Below are 20,523 nucleotides of genomic sequence, written 5' to 3'. Positions count from 1 at the left end.
ACCCATATGTGCTACACGGGTTTTGGTTGCAAACAACAGAACCCTCTCAGGTTAGTTCAATCAGAAAGATAATTTACAGGGATTTCCCTGGTGGTCTGGTGGTTAAGACTCTGTGCTCCCAATGGGCCCAGGTTCAATCCCTGGTCAGGGAACTAGAACACTCATGCCGCAGCTAAAGATATCCTGCAACAAAGATCCCGTGTGCTGCAACTAAGACCCGGCGCAGCCAAATAAATATTAAAAAAAAAGAAAGATAATTTACAGGAGGACATAAGTAGCAACAGGGTCCCTGGGGGCTAGGAAGGCTGAAGTGGAGTGCAGGGGAGGAAATGCCCCCAAACACCCCTAGCGCTCATGCCGTATTCCCCACTACACAGACGCCAGACACTCCTGGTCTCACCACGGTCCCCCAAAGGCTGACCTGGGACCAGGACGAGGGTGCAGATAATTTATTTGGGAGGTGATACCAAGAAGCCCCAGTGAAGAGTGGGGAAACTGAGGCAGGAGGGCTGAGAGCCAATGACGTTTGCCCAGATGAGGAAGTTACCCTTGTGGGCAGCTGAGGCGCTGTCTGGCCGGGATCCCCTGAGAAATCACGGGGACACACCTCAGCATTGCCTGTGGGGGACAAGGACCTGGCATGGCCCTTTCTCTCCTGACTCCCCGTGGTTGAGGCTTGTCCTGGGGGCGTGGGGGCTCCAAGCTCCATAGGTGGCCTGGGTGGAGGGGCAGCATCAAGCGTGTCTCCCCCCAGCCTCAGCATGGCCAAGGGACCAGGCCAGCGGGGCCGACTTGGGCTGCTTGGAACTGCTCGGGCAGATCTGCGTTTTCATGAGATCCAGAGGTGCTATGAGAGCAGAAGGTATCAGAAGTTCTGGTCGATTGACAGCTTGTCTCTGTGAAGAAGCAGGTGGAGGAGTCTTGGGAGGGTGCCCCCCTCGCCTCTGCCCACCAGGACAGCCACACAGGCTGTAGGACACCACGCTCAGGCTTCATACCCCTCGGCAGCCCTGCAAGGCTGGAGCTTCTCTTCCCCCTCATCACAGTGAGGAAACTGAGGCCCAGCAAGGTGACAGAACTATTCAAGTCACTCAGCTCACAAGGGCCTGTGTCCACCTCTCACTGCATGGCCTGACTCAGAGGGGCCAGCAGGTACCGGGCAGGTGGGGTCTCCCAGGTCTCCTGTAAGACTCACCTGCATTGAGATTTCCACTCCCCCCATCTGCCCTCCCCAACAGCCAAAACCTGAGGGTGCCCCCACTCACCTCCCACAAAGGCCCTCTGAGTTGACCCAAGCAGAACACTCACTGCCCTGGTGTCCCATGTGTTACTGGAAGACAGTGTGATTTAATGCCCATTAAGCACTTGGCCCCAGACCGACCACACTGCGACACTGCCCTGCAGGCCTGCTTGGACATTGCCCCTCCTCCAGTGCAGGCAGAGTAGCCTCTGGTGGCCCAGTGCCCATGTGACAGACTCATCCACAGAAATACTTTCAAGCCCGCCCAGGTGCACGTCCCACGTCCACCCATAGGGTGCTGTTCAGGGTCACCTACCCAGAGGCTCAAGAGGACTCCAGCCAGGTGCCACGGCATGCCCCTCCCCCTGGCCTGGCTCACCCCACACCTTTGTCCCCCTTCAGGCTGCTTTAGATGACCCCTGGTTGTTGGGTCAGCATGGTGTGGGGTCTGGCTGTGGCCGTCCCAAAGGGCCCAGCTTCTGCTGGGACATCAGTGAGCATACCACCTGGATCCTGGAAAGGCCACCCCGTCCCACCTCCTCCTGCTGCCAGGTCTACAGGGTGCCCCTGGGATCTGGCCAAGGGTAGGGCTGGGCCCTCGTCAGAGATGAGTCCTGTGCTGCAGATGGTGGGCTGGGCACTGCCATACTGAAACACACTGGCAGGGCAGCCAGCTCAGGGGGCACATCCTCTGCACCTTTGTTGAACTGTTATTTTGTTTTCATCCTTGGCATTTAAAGACTTTGTTTGTAAGCAAAAGAATCCCCTAGTACCAGCATGAGTGAAGGAGAGTTGCTTTAGAAGGATAAAGAACAGCCCACCAAGGGCAAGGATGACTGGAATGAGGAGCTCCAGCTTCACAGGACACTCTTTCTCAGCCTGGAAGGTTGCAGGCTTTCAGGCCAGCTATGGCTGCCCCCTGCCTGGGCCCCAAGGGGTCCTCTCTCCCTCCTCCAGGATAAAAATCCCAGGGAAGGATTCTGATTGGCTGGTCTGGGGTCATGTGTCACCTCTTGATCAATCACTGTGACCTGGAGGACATGGTGGGATGATGGCCCTCGTTTGGGTCATTTGCCCTCCCCTGGGAGTGGGGACAGATCCAGCACCAGAAAAACGTGGGGTTGACTCAGCTATGGCCCTGAGAAGGATAGCTGTGAGAAGGGCAAGTAGATGACATTTGCTGAGGGGTCATTTCTGCAGTGTGACTCAAGGGTGGGACTGAAGGGCATGTGGGCCCAGCAGGGGTCTGTGCCTCAGTTTCTCAATCTGAGACAGGGGCTGGGTTGGGGTGAGCCCCTGGAGCGAGGTTCCTTTCCTACTCCTCTCAGCTTTGATTGTCCAATATTCAATCAGTACCAGATCCTCCCACCATAAGCCAGTTTCTCAGTGGGAATTTGTTTCCTGGTCCCTGCACCCAGGTGTCTGTCCTCCAGGCTTCCCGCCTCACCTAAATTGCAACAGGCAGACACGCAGCTCCTTCCATCCCGCCTTCCAGTGAACTCCCCTCTCAAGGTTTGGCCCATATCTCCAGAGATAGCTGTGTGTTCCCAGGGTCCCTGGTCACTCTTACTCCCACCTGCCTCTCCAGCTGCCCCAACTCTGCACCAAGGGGAACACTGCCCACCTGGCTCCATTCCTGCCAAGCCCTCTAATGGCAGCTGAATCCGGTGTAACGAAAGGTCAGGAGCCTTGGGGAAGGTGCTTCTTTCATTCTTGTGGCACTTCTATAGCATTTACATCAGCCAGGCACTATTCCAAGCTCTGCGTGGGCTAACCCAGTTAATCTTCACAACCACCTGGGAGGCGGGTTTTACAGAAGAGGAAACTCTCCCAAGGTCTCAGGGCTGGAGGGAGGGCGTTCCACAAGCCGACTCCGGAGTCCTTGAGCCTGGGCTTGAGCCTGCTCCTAGAGTGTGGACAGCAGAGGTCAGGCCTGAGGCTGCCCTCCCTCACTTCGAGTGGAGGGGCTGGGGCTGGGGCCGGTTGGCCTCTAGGTCCCCTCGTTCATATCCTTCACCCTCACTCCCGGCATGATGCCCTGCTGGCCCCTTTCACTCCCAAAGACTCAGTGCCCACTCTGTGCTGGGCACTGTTCAGGCCATGGGGGACTGGTATGCACTGAATGTCTGTGTCCTCTCCAAAATTTATATGTTGAAGCCTTAACCCCCAATGTGACTGTCTGTGGAAGTAATTAAGGTTAAATGAAGTCTTAAGGGTGGGCTCTGATCCGATAGGATTAATGTCCTGCTAAAAACAGACACCAGCACCCCCCCATGCCCAGCAGACATAAAGAGGAGGCCGTGTGATCACACAGTGACATGCCAGCCACCAACAAGCCAAGAGAAGAGGCCTCAGAGGGAAACCCATCTTGCCAGTTCCTTGTTCTTGGACTTCCAGCCTCCAGAATGGTGAGAAATAAGCTGTGTTTAAGCTCCCCAGTCTGTGGTGTTCTGTTCTGGCAGCCTGAGCTAAGACAGGGACAGAGACCCAGACCCTGCCTCATGGAGGGAGGACAAACAAATCAAACCTCCTCTATCACACATCAACTCCCACTGTGACGTGGCAGAGGAGGAGGTGTGCTGGGCAGGAAGGCCCCCAGGAGGAAGAACCAAGTGGAGGGCTGCTGGATGACTTGGTAGAAGGAGGTTCCAGAGCCTTCTGGGAAGTGGGCACAGTCCAGGCCCAGCCCACCGACTGAGCCCTGTCTCCAGCATCTCCCAGCCTCACCCGAGACTGGCAGCCTTGCTGTCCTGGCCACCCCAAATTGAAGAGGAGACTGTTTCCAAAGGTCAAGTCTGCTCCTGCCTCTAGGGTTAAGCGAGGAGAGCTGCCAGGTTTAAACAAGATATTCATAAGACATTCATTCCCCACCCCCCACAAAAAAACTGTGCAGAGCTGGGGCTGGGAGGGTCTATGCAAGGCCTGAAGCCTGGGCTCTGTATGAGGCTGTCCCGGCCAGGATTTCTGGACAGAACAATGCTGTTCAGAAGCCCCAGTGACTGAGCACTGCAAGGAGCCAGGAGGCAGGATCAGGTTCAGAGATGAGCGGCCAAGGATCCTCTGGAGCTTTGTGGCCTGACCAAAACAACCCCGACCCCCATTCATCCCCACCCCACATCGCCCCCCACATTGCCTGGCTGGGCACAGGCTCCCGCCCCCAGTTCTGTGCACCTTGGCCCAAGCCAGGTTTCCTTTGAGAAATCCAGGTGTCCCTTTCCTGCCACCTCAAAAGCACTGTTCAAAGCATCTTTGTTCAAGGCTGGGCTGATGAAGCCACAGCCCCGCCCTGACCTCCTTAATTACCTCCTGGCCAGGCCCCCACCCCCTCCTGGGTCTTTAAGCCCCCAGGTTGTCCCCCAGCCCAGTTAGCAAGGAGGACACCAGCTGCAAGAGTGAGAACAGAATCCAGGGGCTGTGGGGTCTAGGGGTGGGGGGCACGCAGGAGCAGCTGTCAGGCAATGGAAATACAAGATGGGGGAGGGGCTGGGGTCCAGGGCTTGTATCGAGACCTAAGGTGGCCAAATCTCACAGTGGGTGGGGGGCAGGGGTGGTCTCTGGGGCCTGGGCATAGGGCATAGAGCCTGGGCCACAGGGCTAGGTCTGGGACCAACCAGGGTCTAAAGGAAGACAAAAGGGCCTCTGGGGGGGCTAGATCCTCCTCCTCTCTCTTCAGGTTCCAACCAGAGGGCACCCTCATTCCTAATCTCTGACCTCCCTCCCCTCACCCTGTTATCTGACACCAAACCCATAATCCAGTCCCTTCCGTGCTTCCTCCTCCAGTGTGCCAACCCCCCTCCACTCCCCCCCACCCCCCCCAACCTTAGCCCTGTGTCTCCCTGCCCTCATCCTCCTCCGAGTTCCCTGCTCCTCTGCTCACCCTTGAGTTCCCCTTGTCCTCCCACAGCCTGCGGGCAGCCTCACGTGTCAAGTCTCATCGTGGGGGACCGGGACACCCAGGACGGAGAGTGGCCGAGGCAGGCGAGCATCCAGCACCGCGGGGCGTGTGTGTGTGTGTGTGTGTGTGTGTGTGTGTGTGTGTGTGTGTGTGTGTGTGTGTGTGTGTGTGTGTGTGTGTGTGTGTGTGTGTGTGTGTGTGTGTGTGTGTGTGTGTGTGTGTGTGTGTGTGTGTGTGTGTGTGTGTGTGTGTGTGTGTGTGTGCGCGCGCTCATCGCCCCCCAGTGGGTGCTGACGGCAGCACACTGCTTCCTGAGGTGAGCAGGCAGCCCAGGCTTGGACAAGGGGCACTCCCCTACGCTGAGGGCTCAACGTCGAAGGGGGCAGGGGCGGGTGGAGCAAGACCCACGGAAGGGGGCGTGCCACTTGGTGGAAGCATGGTCCCCAGGCTCTGAGTGAGAGGGTGGCGGGGATGGGGGCCCTACTGGGGGTGGAGAAGGAGCTGCTTTAACTAGACCCACCGCTGTCATGCCGGAGGGCGCTGCCATCTGAGTGCCCCGTGCGCCTCGGGGCACTGCACCTGTGTCCTGCCTTGCCCCACGTTCTCTTGGTGCCCGTGCAGAGGGTGCTGCTGCCCCCGGACTACTCAGAGGACGGGACCCGAGGAGACCTGGCGTTGCTGCAGCTTCGCCGCCTAGTGCCCTTGAGCACATGAGTCCAGCCCATCTGCCTGCCTGAGCCTGGGCGTTGCCCACCACCAGGTACACCATGCTGGGTCACTGGCTAGGGCAGCCTCCACTCAGGAGGTGAGGCAGAGGGCGGGGCACTGGGGCATTGGGGCCGGACAGGCGATCTCTCTCCACCTCTCTCTGATCGGGAATCCCAGCCCCTCACTGCCCCAATCCAGGACCCACCGTGACCTCCAGGGACCCAAACATCCTCACAGTTTTTCCACCTCACTGTCTCCCAGCTCTTAGAAGTCCCCCCTTCTTCTCCAGTGCCACTCCCAGAGTGGCGACCTCTGCAGGGAGTACGGGTGCCACTGCTGGGTACTCACACCTGTGACCTCCTCTACTACATGGGCACCAACATTCCTCGTGCCAAGCACATAGTGCTGCCAGGGAACCTGTGCACCGGCTATGTCGAGGGCCAGAAGGATGCCTGCCAGGTGCGAGAAGCTGCCTGGAAACTCTGGAGTCCATGCTGCTATGGCCAGCACCCTACCTCCTTAGAACCCAGGACCTAGGAGGTACCACCTCCAGGGTTCAGTGTCCTGGACCCCAACCCAGAGGCACCACCTGGGGGATTGCAGCCCTGGGACCCAAAGTCTCTGGAGGGCTGGGACCTAAGCTCTTCTTTCTCCTGCAGCGTGACTCTGGAGGACCCCTGACCTGTATGAGGTCTGGGCGCTGGGTCCTAGTGGGTGTGGTGAGCTGGGGCAAGGGCTGTGCCCTGCCCAACCGTCCAGGTGTCTATACCAATATGGCTACTTACAGCCCTTGGATTCAGGCTCGCCTCAGCCTCTGATGCAGTGACACTGACCTGAAGCCAGACTCTGGAGTCCCTCAGCTGCCTGGTCTGTGTGGGGATCTACACATCCCCCCACCCTGCCCCTTCTGACTTAGGGCTTAGAGGCCTAATAAAGTTAAGGGGCCATCCACCCACCCATTCATCTGTCTATCCCCTGCCTCCTCCTTGGGGCTCACCAAACCCAAGCTGCCAACCCTCCTCCAGGAGCCTCCCGAGTGTCCCAGGGTCTCACACTCCCTCCCTTCCCTTCCTGCTCATATTTAACCCCCTGAGCTCCAGTCAGACAGGCAAGTGAGTCAGTGCTAGGTCTGGTCTGTGTGCCCTTCTTTTCTGGAAGAAGTCAGAGAAACTCAAATATGAGAGGAATTCAACACCAAGGAAATGACTGTCCATTGCTAGCTTTGAAGATGGAGAGGCCACGTGGCAAGGAGCTGATGAAAGCCCCTGGCTGACAGCCAGCAGGGAAAGGGACGCCTCGGCACTACTACTGCAAAGAACCGAATTTGGCCAATAACCAGAACAAGCTTGGAAGCCAACTCTACTCCCAGCCTCCAGATGAGAACCCTGACAGGCCAAGCCCTTGATTTCAGCCCGGTGAGATCCTAAGCAGAGAACCCAGTTTAGCCCACCCACAGAGTAGTGATTTAATAAATTAGTGTTTAAGTTGCTATGTTTGCAGTCATCTGCTACACAGCAATAGAAAACTCAAATAGATTTTGCCCCACTGCAGTGAAAGTGCCCCAGGAGGCAGATGGCCAGCCACCAGGCCTGGCCTTCCCATGAATTCTAAGGTCTTAGGAGTTTGGGGCACCTGACATCATGCCCTCTGCCAAGAGGAGACAGGAGCCCCCAGATAGGCCTGGCCATAGCTTCTGATATCCTTGTTTTTTCTGCGACTGCCCCCATCCATGCCCTGGATGAGTCTGAGGCTGTGTCCTAGCCTTGGCCAGGCCCCCAGGCCCAGGACCGCCCCCTTCCCCCACCTGCATCTGGAGACCGGCCTAGGCCCTTTCAACTCCCTGACCACCCTCATGTGCTGGGACCTGGTGTCCCATCCCCTCTCTGCCATCTCCTCATCCCCAGGCCAAGGATCATCCATCCCTATAGACAGAGCTCAGTTTCTAGAACAGCAGAAAGAACAAGAACCGGAACAAAACCTGGAAACTCTGAAGCCCCCCTTTGGAGCTGACGGGGCAGTCGGGAAAGGGGGGACAGGGGAAGCTATCATTGAAGGGGCAGTCTGGCTGGGCAGGACCAAGTGCAGCTGCCGCCACGCAGGCCTGAGCTTCGTCTCCCTCCCTTCTTTCCTCCCAGGGGAAAAAGTGGCTGCAGCACGTGGTCGCTGCTGGGCCAAGCCAGGCTGGGAGGGTGGGGCTGTGGACTGGGCAGTGAGGGAGCTCCGGGCTGCTGTCTCCCCTAGGCTGAGGGCCGTCTACTGGCTGCCCCTGGTGGGGTCACTGGGGACCAGGGTACCCAGAACAGGGCATGGCTGTGGCAGGCCAGGCAAAAGGCTGTGGGCACATCTGCGGTGGGACCCTGGCCGCCCCTGATGGGTGATGCTGGCCATCCTCCCATCCCGCCCTCAGCCGGGGGCCAGCCCAGAGAACTTCCTCAAGATGCCTCCCAAAGTACTGAGACCAGAAAAAGCCAAGGACTGAGAGCCAGGATGCCTCAGTCTTGGACCTGCCGTGATTAGAGTAATGGATCCCCATTCAGAGCCCAGTGTTTCTTTTCTTTCTTTCTTTGGCTGTGCTGGTTCTTAGTTAAGGCTCACGGGATCTTCGTTGCAGCATGCAGGATCTTTAGTTGCGGCATGCAGGATCTATTTCCCTGACTGGGGATCGAACCCGGGCCCTCTGCATTGGGAGCGTGGAGTCTTAACTGCTGGACCACCAGGGAAGTCCCAGAGCCAAGTGTTTCTGAAGCATAAGGTGAGAGCTAAGCAGGGGTGTCCTAGAAGTGGAGAGGGCGGGCTGCCCACGGAAGGGAATGAGCAGAAATCTGCTACTCGTTAAACCCTCACCAGACACGGTGCAGAGAGCTCTACTGCACCATCTCATGAGATTCTCACTAGACACTCTGTGAGGGGGGTTTCCCCATTTGTCAGATGAGAAAACAGGCCTAAAGGCATACAGCTGGTAGACGGTAGACTGTGATTTGAACCCAGGTGGTCTGATTCTGGAGGCAGCTGGGGGTGGTAAAGAGGGTATTACCACCTTGGTTCTCTCCACTTCCACTCCAACAGTGTGGCCTCCAGGCCTGCCTCCTCTCTGCTTGTTCCTGTTGTGGCAGCCTCACAGGGCTGGACAAGCTACAGCTCTACTCTGTCCAGCAGGCTCAGTGGCACGGCACCCTGTGCTGCTGCATCCCGCCTGTCAGCAAGGTCATTGGGCCTGGAGCTGGGGCGGGGCAGGGGGGGCGCCGGCGGTGGTGGCGGGGTATGGACCTGGCCCTGCATCAGTAGCATCCTGCCCCTGGCCTCACAACGGTTGCCTGATCTGCCAGGAGGGAGGCCCTGGGGCGGCGAGGATAGTCCTCAGAACCCACCGGGGACAGGACATCAGGCTCCTGTCCAAGCAAGCATTCTCTAGCTGCTCACCTGCTCCAGTTGGTAGAGCTGCAGCCAGATGGCCCAGCCTCTCCCAGGAGTACTGACTCAACCTCAGTTTCCCCATCTACAATCTGAACTGGTAACACGAACCCTATCATGGCTGTAGGGAGAGTCAAAATGACTCAGTTCTGCCCAGCGAGCACGCAGCCTGAGCCAGGCACTGGCGGGCTCTCAGCTGATCTCTGAACACCCGTGAGGTGTTCCCATTTCACGAATGGGGAAACAGGACCAGAAAGGCTAGGTAATATGCCCTAAGACCCACAGCAGGCAAGAGGTGGAACCAGATTTGAATCTGGGCGACTGACTCTAATTCCACACTGAATTGTCACTTCCCTCATAGAAATGAAACCAGTTGTATGACACAACTAGAGGCACACTAGTAACGAGTGATGATTGACAATTACTCTTTATTAATCAACACTTTAAAAAGTTTAAGTAGACCAAAGGAGAAGTCCCACCAGGTTGATACCCTACAGGCTTAGTTTGGAGGCCGGGGAGGGTCTCTATCATGAGCACTGGGTGGTTGAGGCCACAGGGCAGAAAGGGCCCAGGAGGACTTCCTGTGCAGAGAAGCAAGAGCAGCTGGCCAGCTGGCTCACCCACCATCTTGAGACTCCCATTTTGTCTGTCATGGCCCCCAGGAAGGAGGGCCTGCACCCAGCTAGACCACAGAACTGGGTGGCTGGGGGCTCAGCCCCTGCTCCTCCTTCAAACTTCTCCTGACCCCATTCCCACTGCAGGAGGTGTCACTGTACTCACTGACACGAGGACTGCAGTTACCTCCTGCAACCGACCCACCCACCATAGCACAATGGGGTGCACAGAGATCCCATCTGAGGGAAAGGGCTGCCTTGAGGCACAGGTGTGGAGGAGTCCCAGGAAGGAAAGGGACTTCAAAGGACTCCTGAGGAGCCAGAGGCCAGAAGTCAAAAATGATAACTATAGCTATAGTTTAGGAAACATCTATTGAGTGCTAACTCTTGGTGATGTTACCGGCAAACTGGGTTTGCTTCTTGGTGAGTGTCAAGCGAAAAGACCACAACCAAGCCAAAGATGGGGAGAAGGAAGGATTTATTATTATTTGCAGCAAGTGAAGAGAACACCAGGGATCTTTCCCAAAGCAGTGTCTTCCCGAACAGCAAAATTGGGGGAATTTTAGGCTAAGGGTACATGCATATTCATGAAAGGGCTTGCAATGAGGCCAGGCTTAGATCACAAAGTGGCTTAGGCCAAAAATGGCTTCTCTTCTGTCAAGAAAACCATGCTGGGTTCTCTCTCCAGGGACCCCCCCCCCATCTGCTTACACCAAGCCTCCGCAAACTTTACAAACAGTTATTCTCCAATCTCAGAGAGGGGGAAACTGGGCCTTGGTGAGGTTAACTGCCCAAGGCTGCACACTCAGTGCCAGAGCAAGGATTTGAATCCCAGCAGGTCTGAGCCCAGAGCCTGCATGGCTAGCCACCAGCTTGATTCAGGGCCAAGGCAGCATCATCTTCAGATTCCACCCACTCCAAAGAACCTCAAATTGTGGCCTCAACAACTGCTGAGCTGTTCAGCATCCAGGGTCACCACTGGCTCATCTCTCATTGGGTGCCACGGCATGCCTTCTCTGGCACGTGCCAGCAATGACTCAGCTGAGGTTCTCCCTCTCCCTGGGAGAGGTTGAAAAAGCCTCCTTCTCTTGCTCTAGTATAACTGCAATTTGGGGCGATGCAGGAGAGCATCCAACTACCAAGGAGGGAGGCCTAGGCTGTCAGTAGGTACGAAGGGCAGCCAGAGAGGGAAACCAAGTCCACAGGCCCTTCTGGAGCCTGAGTGGACCTGGGCAGAAAGGCGGGCAGTTGCCCAGGGCACCCTCCTCCTGGGAAGCGTGAACACCAACTTTGGCCATGCATGCTGCTTCTTCCGAGGATGTTTGCCAGGCCTTGTTATCAAATGGGGGTCCTGCTGCTTGCTGCTCACAATCAATTGCATACTCACAAATGTTGGTGGCAAAGGAAAGGTGCTTTTAATCAGAATGCCAACAATCTGGGGAGATGGTAGACTCGGCGTCCCCCAAAAACCACCTCCACAGATTGTGCTCGGCCATGAAACTTTTAAAGGGCAGAAGGGAAGTAATCTCAGTTAATTGTTGAGATAGCGGGTCAGAATTATTGCCATCCCTCCACTGCATGCAGGCTGGTTAACTTCTTGGGTTCTTCCTCTAGATGTTATCTTGTTCACACAGTTTGGTCACACAGTTTGTTCAGGTTACTGAAGGGAAAGCTAGAGAAGAGATCTGGTCATCTGTTAAATACTTGCTCATTGTTCTAAAGAACCAACTAGTTTGGCAAGGTATTGTGTAATTAAAAGATTTGAAAGGTGTGCTTGGGCCAGAGATGGGTAGGTAGAACATGGGGTGGGTGGAGGGGCAGTGCCTGGTTTAAAAGTTAGTTACAGGGACTTCTCTGGTGGGCCAGTGGTTAAGAATCCACCTTCCAACGCAGGGGGGCAGGGGGTTGGATCCCTAGTCAGGGGAATTAAGTTTCCACGTGGTGAGCAGTATGCCCCCCCAAAAAAAAGTTAGTTACAATATAGCTTTGCTAAAGTGACAAGAAAAGGGGCTTCCTGCTGAGGGCAGTTTCCTGCAAAGAGCTGCTTACACACTCCCTAACCCCAAAAGCAGCTTCCAAGGATTCTTACAGGCCCTAAAGCCTCGGTAAACTGGTTTAAATAATCCTTACAGCAAGGCTAGGGCAGGGACATGGGGCTGTTTCCTGATACGGCGGCCGAAAGATCCAGAATTTAACACCTCCTCAAAACACCCGCCAGGAAGACCCATAATCATGAGTCAGACTCCCAAACCTGGCAGCCCAGGTCTCGCTGAGATGTGAATGTCTTGCCGCCCTGATGACCGAGACACATCATTCATTCACTCTCATTAGGCTGTGAGGCACCCTACGCTTGAAGTTAGTCCCCACAAGGCTGACATTCCCCACAAGGACGGGAGTCCCCTAGACTGCATCAACAGGGGGAACTCGCTTTGCCACACCCAAGATGGCGCCACCGCGCCCTGCGTCCCTCCCGCGCTCGGTCCCTGTCGGCCTCCCACTACCTCCGCCACTCCACCAACCGGCCCCGCCCCGCGCCACGGCGCCCAGTCCGCAGTCGGAGGCTCGGCCGTAGCGCGCCCCTTTACGGATTACTTAAAATGGCGGTCATGGGGCGGGGCCGCCAGGCGCGGGGTACGCTGGGAACAGCGCGCGGGCAGCCGGGAACGGGGCGGAGCGCGGCCGCGCCGGCGCGTCGAGGGGGAGAGGCAGCCGCCGCGATGGTGAGCGGGCGCTGGGGGAGGGGCGCTTGGCCGGGGCCGGGGCCGGGGCCGGGGGCGGCAAGGGCGGTGGGCCGTGCGTGGGGGCCCGGGCTCCGCGCTCACCCCGGCCCGCCGCCCCCAGGACGTGTTCCTCATGATCCGGCGCCACAAGACCACCATCTTCACGGACGCCAAGGAGTCGAGCACTGTGTTCGAGCTAAAGCGCATCGTCGAGGGCATCCTCAAGCGGCCGCCGGACGAGCAGCGGCTGTACAAGGTGCGGTCCCGTCGGTTCCGGGCGGCCGGGAGCTGGGGGAGCGTGCTGCTCGGAACCGCCGCCCGAGCCTGGCCGTGGGCGCAAGGCGGCCCAGTCGTTGATGTAAACATCAGCGACCGGTTGCCGCGGGCCGGAACTCCGCCGCGTGGGGCCGTTGCTCGAACTCGGGGAGATGAAGCCCCGATAGCGGTCGCTACACCGGGGGTCTCCGTTCGGATGGCTTGAAAGTCGCGCGCCAGGCCCTATGCTGAGCGCCGAGGGCCAGCGTCACATCTGATCCCTACAGCGGTCCCACCCGCGACGTGCTGGCCCTTGATTTCCCTGCTCTGCGGTTAAGGAAACAGGCTCGGAGGTGGCCACTTAACGAGGCCAAGGTTGTTGGCAGAGTCAGGATTTGAACCCCGATGCTCAATCGTGTGCAGGACTCTCACACGCCCCCCGCCCCAGACACGCCTTAATACAAAGAAATGGAGAAATGGAGGGTGTTGAGATGAGTCAGGTCCCACCAGTTCTTCACCCAACAACTGTTTATTACTCCCCAACTTACTGCTGATGTTCTAAAAGCCCCCGCCCCTTTCCCCCTTACAAGCCAATTGCAATTATCCAGCAAGGATGTCGTGGGATTTGGGGTTTTCATTGAGGAGTCCTGTTTGTTGGCCCCTCATTTCAAGTTTCTGGCAGCATGAGGTCCCTCACCTAAGTTCCTTGATCTGATTCTGGGTGGAAACTGGGAAACTGATCTTTTGCTGCAGGCTGAGCCTTCACCCCCTTTGTCTCTAAAGGCCTTTTCTTGTTACCTGCCGGGGCTTCTATAATAAGGACCTTTCCTACTGCCTGAGCTTGTTTCACTTGCTGTGCTCTGTGCTTTCTGTAGGTCCTTTGCTCATTGAAGCCTCTGGCTGCCCTATGAGTTGGGAATTCCAATAACTCCCGTTTTACAGATAAGGAAACTTCACATCAAACTTGCACATCTTGTGCAAGGTGGTAGAGCTGGGATTCAACCAGGTCTGCCTGTGGCCAGATGGGGGTCACTGACACTTGAAATTAGATTCACCTGGAGTTGCAGGGGGGTGTAGATTGAAATTAGATTAGATTCACCTGGAGTTGCAGGAGTGTAGCTTCCAGACCCCTACCCTACCCTGGGAGGTTCTGATTTGGAAAGTCTTGGGTGTAGTCCTGGAAACTGTTTGATATACTCTGGGGTGGTTCTGGGCCCTACTCGGGGCTGTTTCTTTTCCGTCTTCTGACTTTCAGTGTAGTTGCTGACCAGAGAAGTCTTTGGGACTTGCCCCTCCTGGGGCCTCTTCTGAGACCCTGCCTGCCTCTCTCCTCAGGACGACCAGCTTCTGGACGACGGAAAGACATTGGGCGAGTGTGGCTTCACCAGCCAGACAGCACGGCCTCAGGCCCCAGCCACTGTGGGGCTAGCCTTCAGGGCAGGTGAGAGGGACAGCGACAGGGTGGAAATGGCCAAAGAAAGGGGTGGTCAGGGAGCCTGCAGTTGTTCCTCCTGGACCATGTCTCCCAGTTCACCAAATGCCGGCAATATCCTATAATAGTGTGTTTGCTTCCCCCATTAAAAACAATGAGAAGCACATGAGATACTTGTAGAAATTGAAGCCCATTTCATGGAGGATTCAAAGATTCTTAGTCACAGTACTACCTTACAGTTACAGGGAACTTACTGAGCACCTGGCCCTGCACTCTGCATTTTATTTCTGTTGTCCCATCTAATCCTCTTGATAGCCCTGAGGGGTAAGCACTGCCATCCCCATTTGGGAGACATGGACGCCGAGGCTTGCTGGCAGTCATGTGGGAGGCCACAGTTCAGCTGCCGGCTGCCAGGACCTTGTCTGAGCTGGGCACCATGCCAGCCAGTGTCTCCGTGGTACATCGCTTACTCCCCCAGCATCTCTGTACAGGCCAGAGTTGTATTGTGATCATTTTAAGGATGAGTAAACTAAGCCTGGGGAGGTTAGATCAGGTTCAGCCCTTTCTTGCCCCAGAGCCTGTACTCTCCTTAACCACATTCCACCGTGACCAAAGTTCAGAAACCTGAGGGGTGGGGGTGGTTTATGTTGCTCCTTTTGCCAAGAAAAAGATTTAAATTTTATCCTTTGTCTCTGGAAATTTAAACAGGAGTTATAGGGTGTTTTCACAGCTGTAGACAGACCCAGGGGCTGTGTGAATGGCTGGGTAAATCTGGATGAAGTTACAGGGAGTTATTTTTCTAGCTTCTTGTAAGAAAATGTAGCAAGGGCTCAGGAGGGAGCATATAGCCTTAACTGCACTTCTCAGTTTCATAAGGATAAACTATGTGAGGCCTCAGCAGCTGTGTCTTCGGGCAGCTACTTCACGCCCCGCCCCTCCCAGACTGGAGTTTGTCTCCATAAAGGAGTATGACACTGGGACCAGCCTCACAGCAAAGCAATGTGAGCCCCCGTGCACCCCAGGCCCTGCAAGCGCTCAGGAAAAAGCAGTTTTACGGGCCTTTGTGTGGGTTCCCTCAACTCTCACAGTGACAGTGAGGCAGGTGAGGGGCTGGTGCAGACTTTGTACAGGGTGGGTACTATACAAGGCTGTTCTCTGAGGCAGGTAAGGGAGGGCTGAAAGCACATCTGTTCTTCCTAAGCCAGGGCCAGGCTGCATTCTTCCAGAAAAAGTATCTCTTCCTCTAATTTGAACAGAGGCACCCTATAGACTTGCAGCTACTCAACCATCTTGCAGGTGAAAAAAATCACAGCACAGTGAGGTGATTTTTTTCTCCCCATGACCCCCACTTATGGCATAGATTGTGGACCCTTGGTGGCATCACCTCAGGTGTGTCATTGCTGTTTTGATAGGGGCTGTGGTGTGGACTGCAGTCTGTCTGCTTCCACTTGCAAAAACGCACTTCTGGGTGGGTAGTTTCCTTGTGCAGAGACGGGTCTCTCCCCACCCCCCAAAGTGGTTTGCTTGGTTAGGGAGATTATGATAGTGTCTGGTGTTAAATAGCATCTTCCAGACTTTATTTCCAAAGAATGGAGAGAGGTGATGAAGGCAAGAATTGTCACTCAGATTTGTGGCTTGGAAGATGAATTTGTTATTAAGCTGGGCCATGTGTCTTCACCTCAGCGCTGTTGACATTTGGGGCTGGATGATTCTGGGTGCGGTTGTCTTGTGCATTGCAGGATGTTTAACATCTCTGGCTTTTACGAAAGATGGCCTCTCCCCACTAGAGGCCAGTTGCAGCCCCTCAACCCCCAAAGTTAAAACTTGTCAGACCTGACCGACTTCCCCTGGGGAGCCTAATTGGTTGAGATCCCTGAGCCAGGTGGAGAGAAGTTTCCCATGTAGAAGAAAAAGTTGTGTTCATTTATCTGTGTAGTAACAGCAGGAATGACAGGGAAAATCTTCCTGGGGCTGCTTTTCTAGTAGGAAAGCAGCTGGTCAAGAGAAACATTCGCGCTAGCGATTAAGTGTTCCCAGTGTAATGCACAGGGCATTGGGCATGTAGAGTGGGTGGTTGTACAGGGTGGTTGGGGAACGCTTCTCTGAAGAGGTGTTTTTTTTTTTTTTTGGTTAAACTTTTTTAAAAAAAATTTATTTTTTTGTCTGTGTTGGGTCTTTGTTTTTGTGCAACGGCTTTCTCTAGTTGCGGCGAGCGGGGGCCACTCTTCATCGCGGTGTGCGGGCCTCTCACTGTCGTGGCCTTGAAGAGGTGATATTTGATTGCCCCTGGATGCCTTTCTTAGGCAGCCAGCCATTCTAAGTGTCAAGCTAGGGAGTGGCAAATGCAGAGACCTTGGGGCAAGAAAGAGGTTGATGTGGGAACATGGGGACCACAAGGAGACATGTGGAGAGACATAATGACATGATGATTTTATTCAAAGTATGATGAGAAGCACGAGAAGGGAACAAGGTGATGGGGGAGATTGTAGGTGGATGCAATCCCAGAGGCTGAGGGATGCAGAGGGTGAGGAAAAGGGCCCTAGCATGGCCAGGCTGGGGGAGGGGAGCAGGATCAGGTTGGTTCTGTAAGTGTGGGAGACTCACTTTGCAGTGGCCACCCCCTCTCCACCAGATGAGGCCTTTGAGGCCCTGCGCATCGAGCCCTTCTCCAGCCCACCCGAGCTGCCGGATGTGATGAAGCCACAGGACTCAGGAAGCAGCACCAATGAACAAGCTGTGCAGTGAGAGGTCCCCCAACCGCCCTACCCCCCCAATAAAAGAGATTTGGGTGTCCACCTGGTTGCTGCTTCTTTCTACACACCTTCTCCTGACTCAGGCATCACCTCACTGGTGCTCCCCGCCTTGCCCCACCCTCAGCCTCTTCCAGGCCAGCCTGCTGCATCCCAAGCTCTCTGAGTCCAGCTACCAACCCCCAGCCCAGCCTACCCCTCAAAAGGCCATAATGGGGAGAGGAACCCAGGGCCCCCAGGCCAGCCTTCTGCTCAGCCTGGGGATAAAAGGTTTAGAGGCTTTTGTTTCTTCAGAGTGGCCAGCCCCCTCCTAGCATGAGCATGCTGGCTCCCAGCTGGAACGAGCGTGTTGGTTTGAGTGGGTTCTGTGGGGGATCCACAGCCTAGAGCCACCCCATAAGGCTCCTCCAAGGTATGCCCCTTGCAAGAGGGATGCAGCCACAGAATAAGGGCAGCTCCTCTCCTAACTAACTCTCCCCACCCATAATAAACAATCTATAGACCCAATTCCTGCATTTCTCGTTTTTATTTGACAGAAAAAGTTGCTCTTGCTGTACAGATTTTAAAAAACCAAAATGCCTTTAAGAAACGTGAAGAAAAGTTGGGGGGGAAGGGGCCACAACCTCACTGGGAGGCCAAGAGGAGCCAACTAATCAACTGCCCCTTTTTTCCAGGTATACCTCACACAGGTCTGCAAGTACCAAACCATCATCCCCCCCAAGAACTCGGGGCTAAAAGGGGGACAGTGCCTCCCAGATCCTTTCCGAGTCAAGACCTGGGAGTCCCAAACTGTATCCTCCCCTCCCGCAACTCCCATTCTCATTCCCACCCACCCCAAACCCCCCAAAACATGTGAACCAGGAAAAACTCACAGAGATTAACATTTCACAGAACAAAGAAAAAAAAAAAGAGGGAGGGAAAGAAGGGAGCCCTCCCCCAGGATGCTGCCAGGGTTGGTGGGGAGGGCAGACAAAGACCTCCTCCCACGGCTCTGTTGGGGAGAAAGGGGGCACGTCCTGTGGCTCCAGAACTTGGGGTATGGTGGAATTCCCCAAAAAAGATTCACGGAGACCTGAAATGGAAGAGAATAATCAATGCAGAGGCCCCAGCCAGCCCTGGAGCTCTCAGAAGTGAGCCCAGCCCTAGAGTGTGACAAAGACACATACCTGGAGGAACGGTGCCGCACGGAGCGAGGGCTGGGCGTTTCCCTCCTGCGCTTGTGGCCCGGGGAGTGGCTGTCCCCACGCTGGCTTCTCCGGGAACCCCGTTCACTGCTGCTACAATGAAGGACAGACATGAGACCACACACAGGACACCACCAACCCTTGGTACCTTGGAGCCTTAGAACTTATTTTGCAGAAATCAGTGGCAGCCAGACTGGGCTGCTGGCAGGACAGCACACACTGGCAACCCTACCTCTGCTGGTCCCGCGGTGAGGGCTGGGGTGAGGGGCGGCGGCGCTCCGCAGGCGAGTAGCTGAGGGACCGGGAGTCCCGGAGAGAGTCTATTGGCTTCCGGGGGCTGCGGGACCTGGGGATCAGAGTAGGTCCCCATAGTGCCACACTCTTTCAAACCCACAAGCCAACACTCAGGACCACCCCCACCCCACCCCAGGTCCTGACCACCAAACCTCATACCACGCAGGGCCAACCTCAGACCCACCTTCATCCGCTCACTCACCCATCCGCCCGCACACCATCCACCGAGTACCCCAACAGGCGGGGCACGGGGTGCAGCGGGGGAGGCAAAGATAAAGACAGTCCCTGCCCTTGGAGGGGCTCAGTCTGATGGTGAAGGAAGGCCAAGGGAGGCTCGCTTGGCCCCACGTGTGGGAAGCAGCCCCGCAGGACCGATGTACATGGGGTCTGGGGACCCAGGGGAGGGAGACATGGGGCAGGGCAGGGAAGGGGCAGGGTAGTCTTCTTGAAGGTGCTGTTTGAGCGGAGTCTTGCAGAACGAGGAGTTCACCAGGCGGACAAGGGAATTCCAGGCAGGAGGAACAGCATGTCCAAAGGCATGGGGTTCTCCTTAGACTGCAAGGCGCTGCTGAGTGTGGCTGGAGCACAGGGCATGTGTGGGGGCGGGCAGGAGAGGAGAACACAGGGCAGGCAAGGCCAGTTGGTGAAGAGCCTCACACGCCATTCCCGCAGAGGTGGGGCTTTATCCTGCAGGCCACAGGGCGTCCCGGAAGGATTTGTGAAGGGAGTAACCAGATGTGCGTTTTAGAAAGATCCCTCTGGCTACGTGTGGAAGAGAATGGCGTGGAGGCAGGGAGACAGGGAAGAGGCTGTGGATAGAGTCGGGAGAAGATGACGGTGGCCAGACCCTGGCAGTAGCAAAGGGGAGACTTAAAAGCTAGAATCCCTGGAACCTGGGACCAGGCTGCATGTCAGGGGCAGGGAGAGGAAGGAACCTAGGACTCCCCAATTCTGGCTTGAGCACCCACTTGGATGACAGCCCTCTGCCAGAACAGGGCACAACAGAGTAAGCAGGGAGAGGAGAGCCCCACTCCTACTGTACAAGCAGACACCACAGTCCAGCAGGGATCTCACAACCCAGGGTCACACCCCACCCCTTCCTTCTCAAGCAAGGCAGCACTCACCTCCGCTCGCCAGGGGGTGGCTTCTTGGGGCTTGCAGGTTTGGGCAAGGCCTGAGGGCCAGGCTTAGCAGGGGAGGGGGAGGAAGAAGTAGAGGAAGAAGAGGAAGACGAAGAAGAGGAGGAGGAGGAGGAGGAGGAGGAAGAGGAGGAAGAAGAGGATGATGAAGAGGAGGAGCTGCTGCTGGAACTGGAGCTGCTAGAACGCCTCTTCCGCTTGGCTGGGGTCGGTTCCTGAGGACGGCCCTCTCGAACAGCCTCCTTTGGGGCTGGGGCGGGGCTGGGGACCCTGCGGGAGAAGAGGGCGTCACAAGGAGACAAGCTGCCCCAGCCCCAACCCTACCTTCCTTGGCCTGGAGGAATGGCAGTGGGGGAGGGGTGCCTGAGAAAGGCCCGGAGCTCTCCAAACCGAGAGCCAGTGAGTGCATTCTCTGGAGAGCAGTGGCCCCAACTGACCCAACCTCTGCTAACACAAGCAACAGGCTGGGGCCCGCAGCAAAAGGGATCAAGGTTAAACCTCAAGAATGTCCCTGATGGAGGAATAAGGTCCCTGGGCTCAGGTGTGGAAGCCAGGCTGGGTGGTCTCCGTCCTCTCCGTCCTCAGAGAGGAGAGCCACAGCATGGGGAAGCCTCTGTGTGTGTGGGTTGGCTGGGGGAGGGGCCGTCCTGCCTGGAGGCAGGGAGAGGGATAGGATGACCTCTGAAGATCCTTCCAGCCCAGGGAGTTCCTCTTGAGGTCTAACTGCCATCCCTCCTGCTGTAAAATTAAGTCCATTTCCTCTAGTTCTGTCCTCTGTAGAGACGGAAAACTTATCATTATCCTCTAGAGAATTAACCTTCGGAGACTTTTACCTGTCCCATTCCTCCCCCCGTTAACCCCCACCCCGGCATTCTCTTCTA

The 20,523-nt window shown here is 56.2% G+C and overlaps 3 protein-coding genes across 3 annotated transcripts; 2 read left to right on the top strand and 1 right to left on the bottom strand.

The window, feature by feature from the left end:
• The first annotated feature begins 761 nt into the window (after nucleotides 1-761).
• On the top strand, nucleotides 762-6,661 carry PRSS33 (serine protease 33). The gene is given in 8 exon segments (XM_060285304.1): nucleotides 762-862; nucleotides 1,535-1,583; nucleotides 1,643-1,733; nucleotides 5,145-5,241; nucleotides 5,386-5,451; nucleotides 5,672-5,940; nucleotides 6,133-6,302; nucleotides 6,503-6,661. Coding segments are annotated over 8 exon segments (1,002 nt in total).
• Nucleotides 6,662-12,465: 5,804 nt separating this feature from the next.
• Nucleotides 12,466-17,070, top strand: ELOB (elongin B). Its single transcript, XM_030848414.3, has 4 exons — nucleotides 12,466-12,588; nucleotides 12,710-12,844; nucleotides 14,179-14,284; nucleotides 16,908-17,070. The coding sequence occupies exons 1-4, from the start codon at nucleotides 12,466-12,468 to the stop codon at nucleotides 17,018-17,020; spliced, it is 477 nt and encodes a 158-aa protein (XP_030704274.2). The 3' UTR covers nucleotides 17,021-17,070.
• Nucleotides 17,071-17,532: 462 nt separating this feature from the next.
• LOC138842280 (serine/arginine repetitive matrix protein 2-like) lies at nucleotides 17,533-20,517 on the bottom strand. The gene is made up of 5 exons (XM_030848412.3): nucleotides 20,322-20,517; nucleotides 19,628-19,912; nucleotides 18,442-18,555; nucleotides 18,192-18,302; nucleotides 17,533-18,097 (listed from the first exon to the last, which is right to left on the bottom strand). The coding sequence occupies exons 1-5, from the start codon at nucleotides 20,438-20,440 to the stop codon at nucleotides 18,088-18,090; spliced, it is 639 nt and encodes a 212-aa protein (XP_030704272.2). The 5' UTR covers nucleotides 20,441-20,517; the 3' UTR covers nucleotides 17,533-18,087.
• Between the last annotated feature and the right edge of the window lie 6 nt (nucleotides 20,518-20,523).

Source organism: Globicephala melas, chromosome 15 (genome assembly GCF_963455315.2).
Source record: "Globicephala melas chromosome 15, mGloMel1.2, whole genome shotgun sequence".
NCBI lineage: Eukaryota > Metazoa > Chordata > Mammalia > Artiodactyla > Delphinidae > Globicephala > Globicephala melas.
The sequence above is the reverse complement of the archived record's forward strand: the minus strand, read 5'-3'. Positions and strand labels throughout refer to the sequence as shown.

Bases quoted from the DNA above. Each gene is read 5' to 3' on its own strand.
- ELOB (XM_030848414.3), top strand. From the start codon at position 12,466: ATGGCGGTCATGGGGCGGGGCCGCCAGGCGCGGGGTACGCTGGGAACA. The intron at 12,589-12,709 runs GTGAGCGGGCGC...CGCCGCCCCCAG, and splicing joins GAGAGGCAGCCGCCGCGATG to GACGTGTTCCTCATGATCCG. The intron at 12,845-14,178 runs GTGCGGTCCCGT...CTCTCTCCTCAG, and splicing joins ACGAGCAGCGGCTGTACAAG to GACGACCAGCTTCTGGACGA.
- LOC138842280 (XM_030848412.3), bottom strand. From the start codon at position 20,440: ATGATAAGTTTTCCGTCTCTACAGAGGACAGAACTAGAGGAAATGGAC. The intron at 18,556-19,627 runs GTGAGTGCTGCC...TCTGATCCCCAG, and splicing joins CCACCCCCTGGCGAGCGGAG to GTCCCGCAGCCCCCGGAAGC. The intron at 18,303-18,441 runs GTAGGGTTGCCA...CCTTCATTGTAG, and splicing joins TCACCGCGGGACCAGCAGAG to CAGCAGTGAACGGGGTTCCC.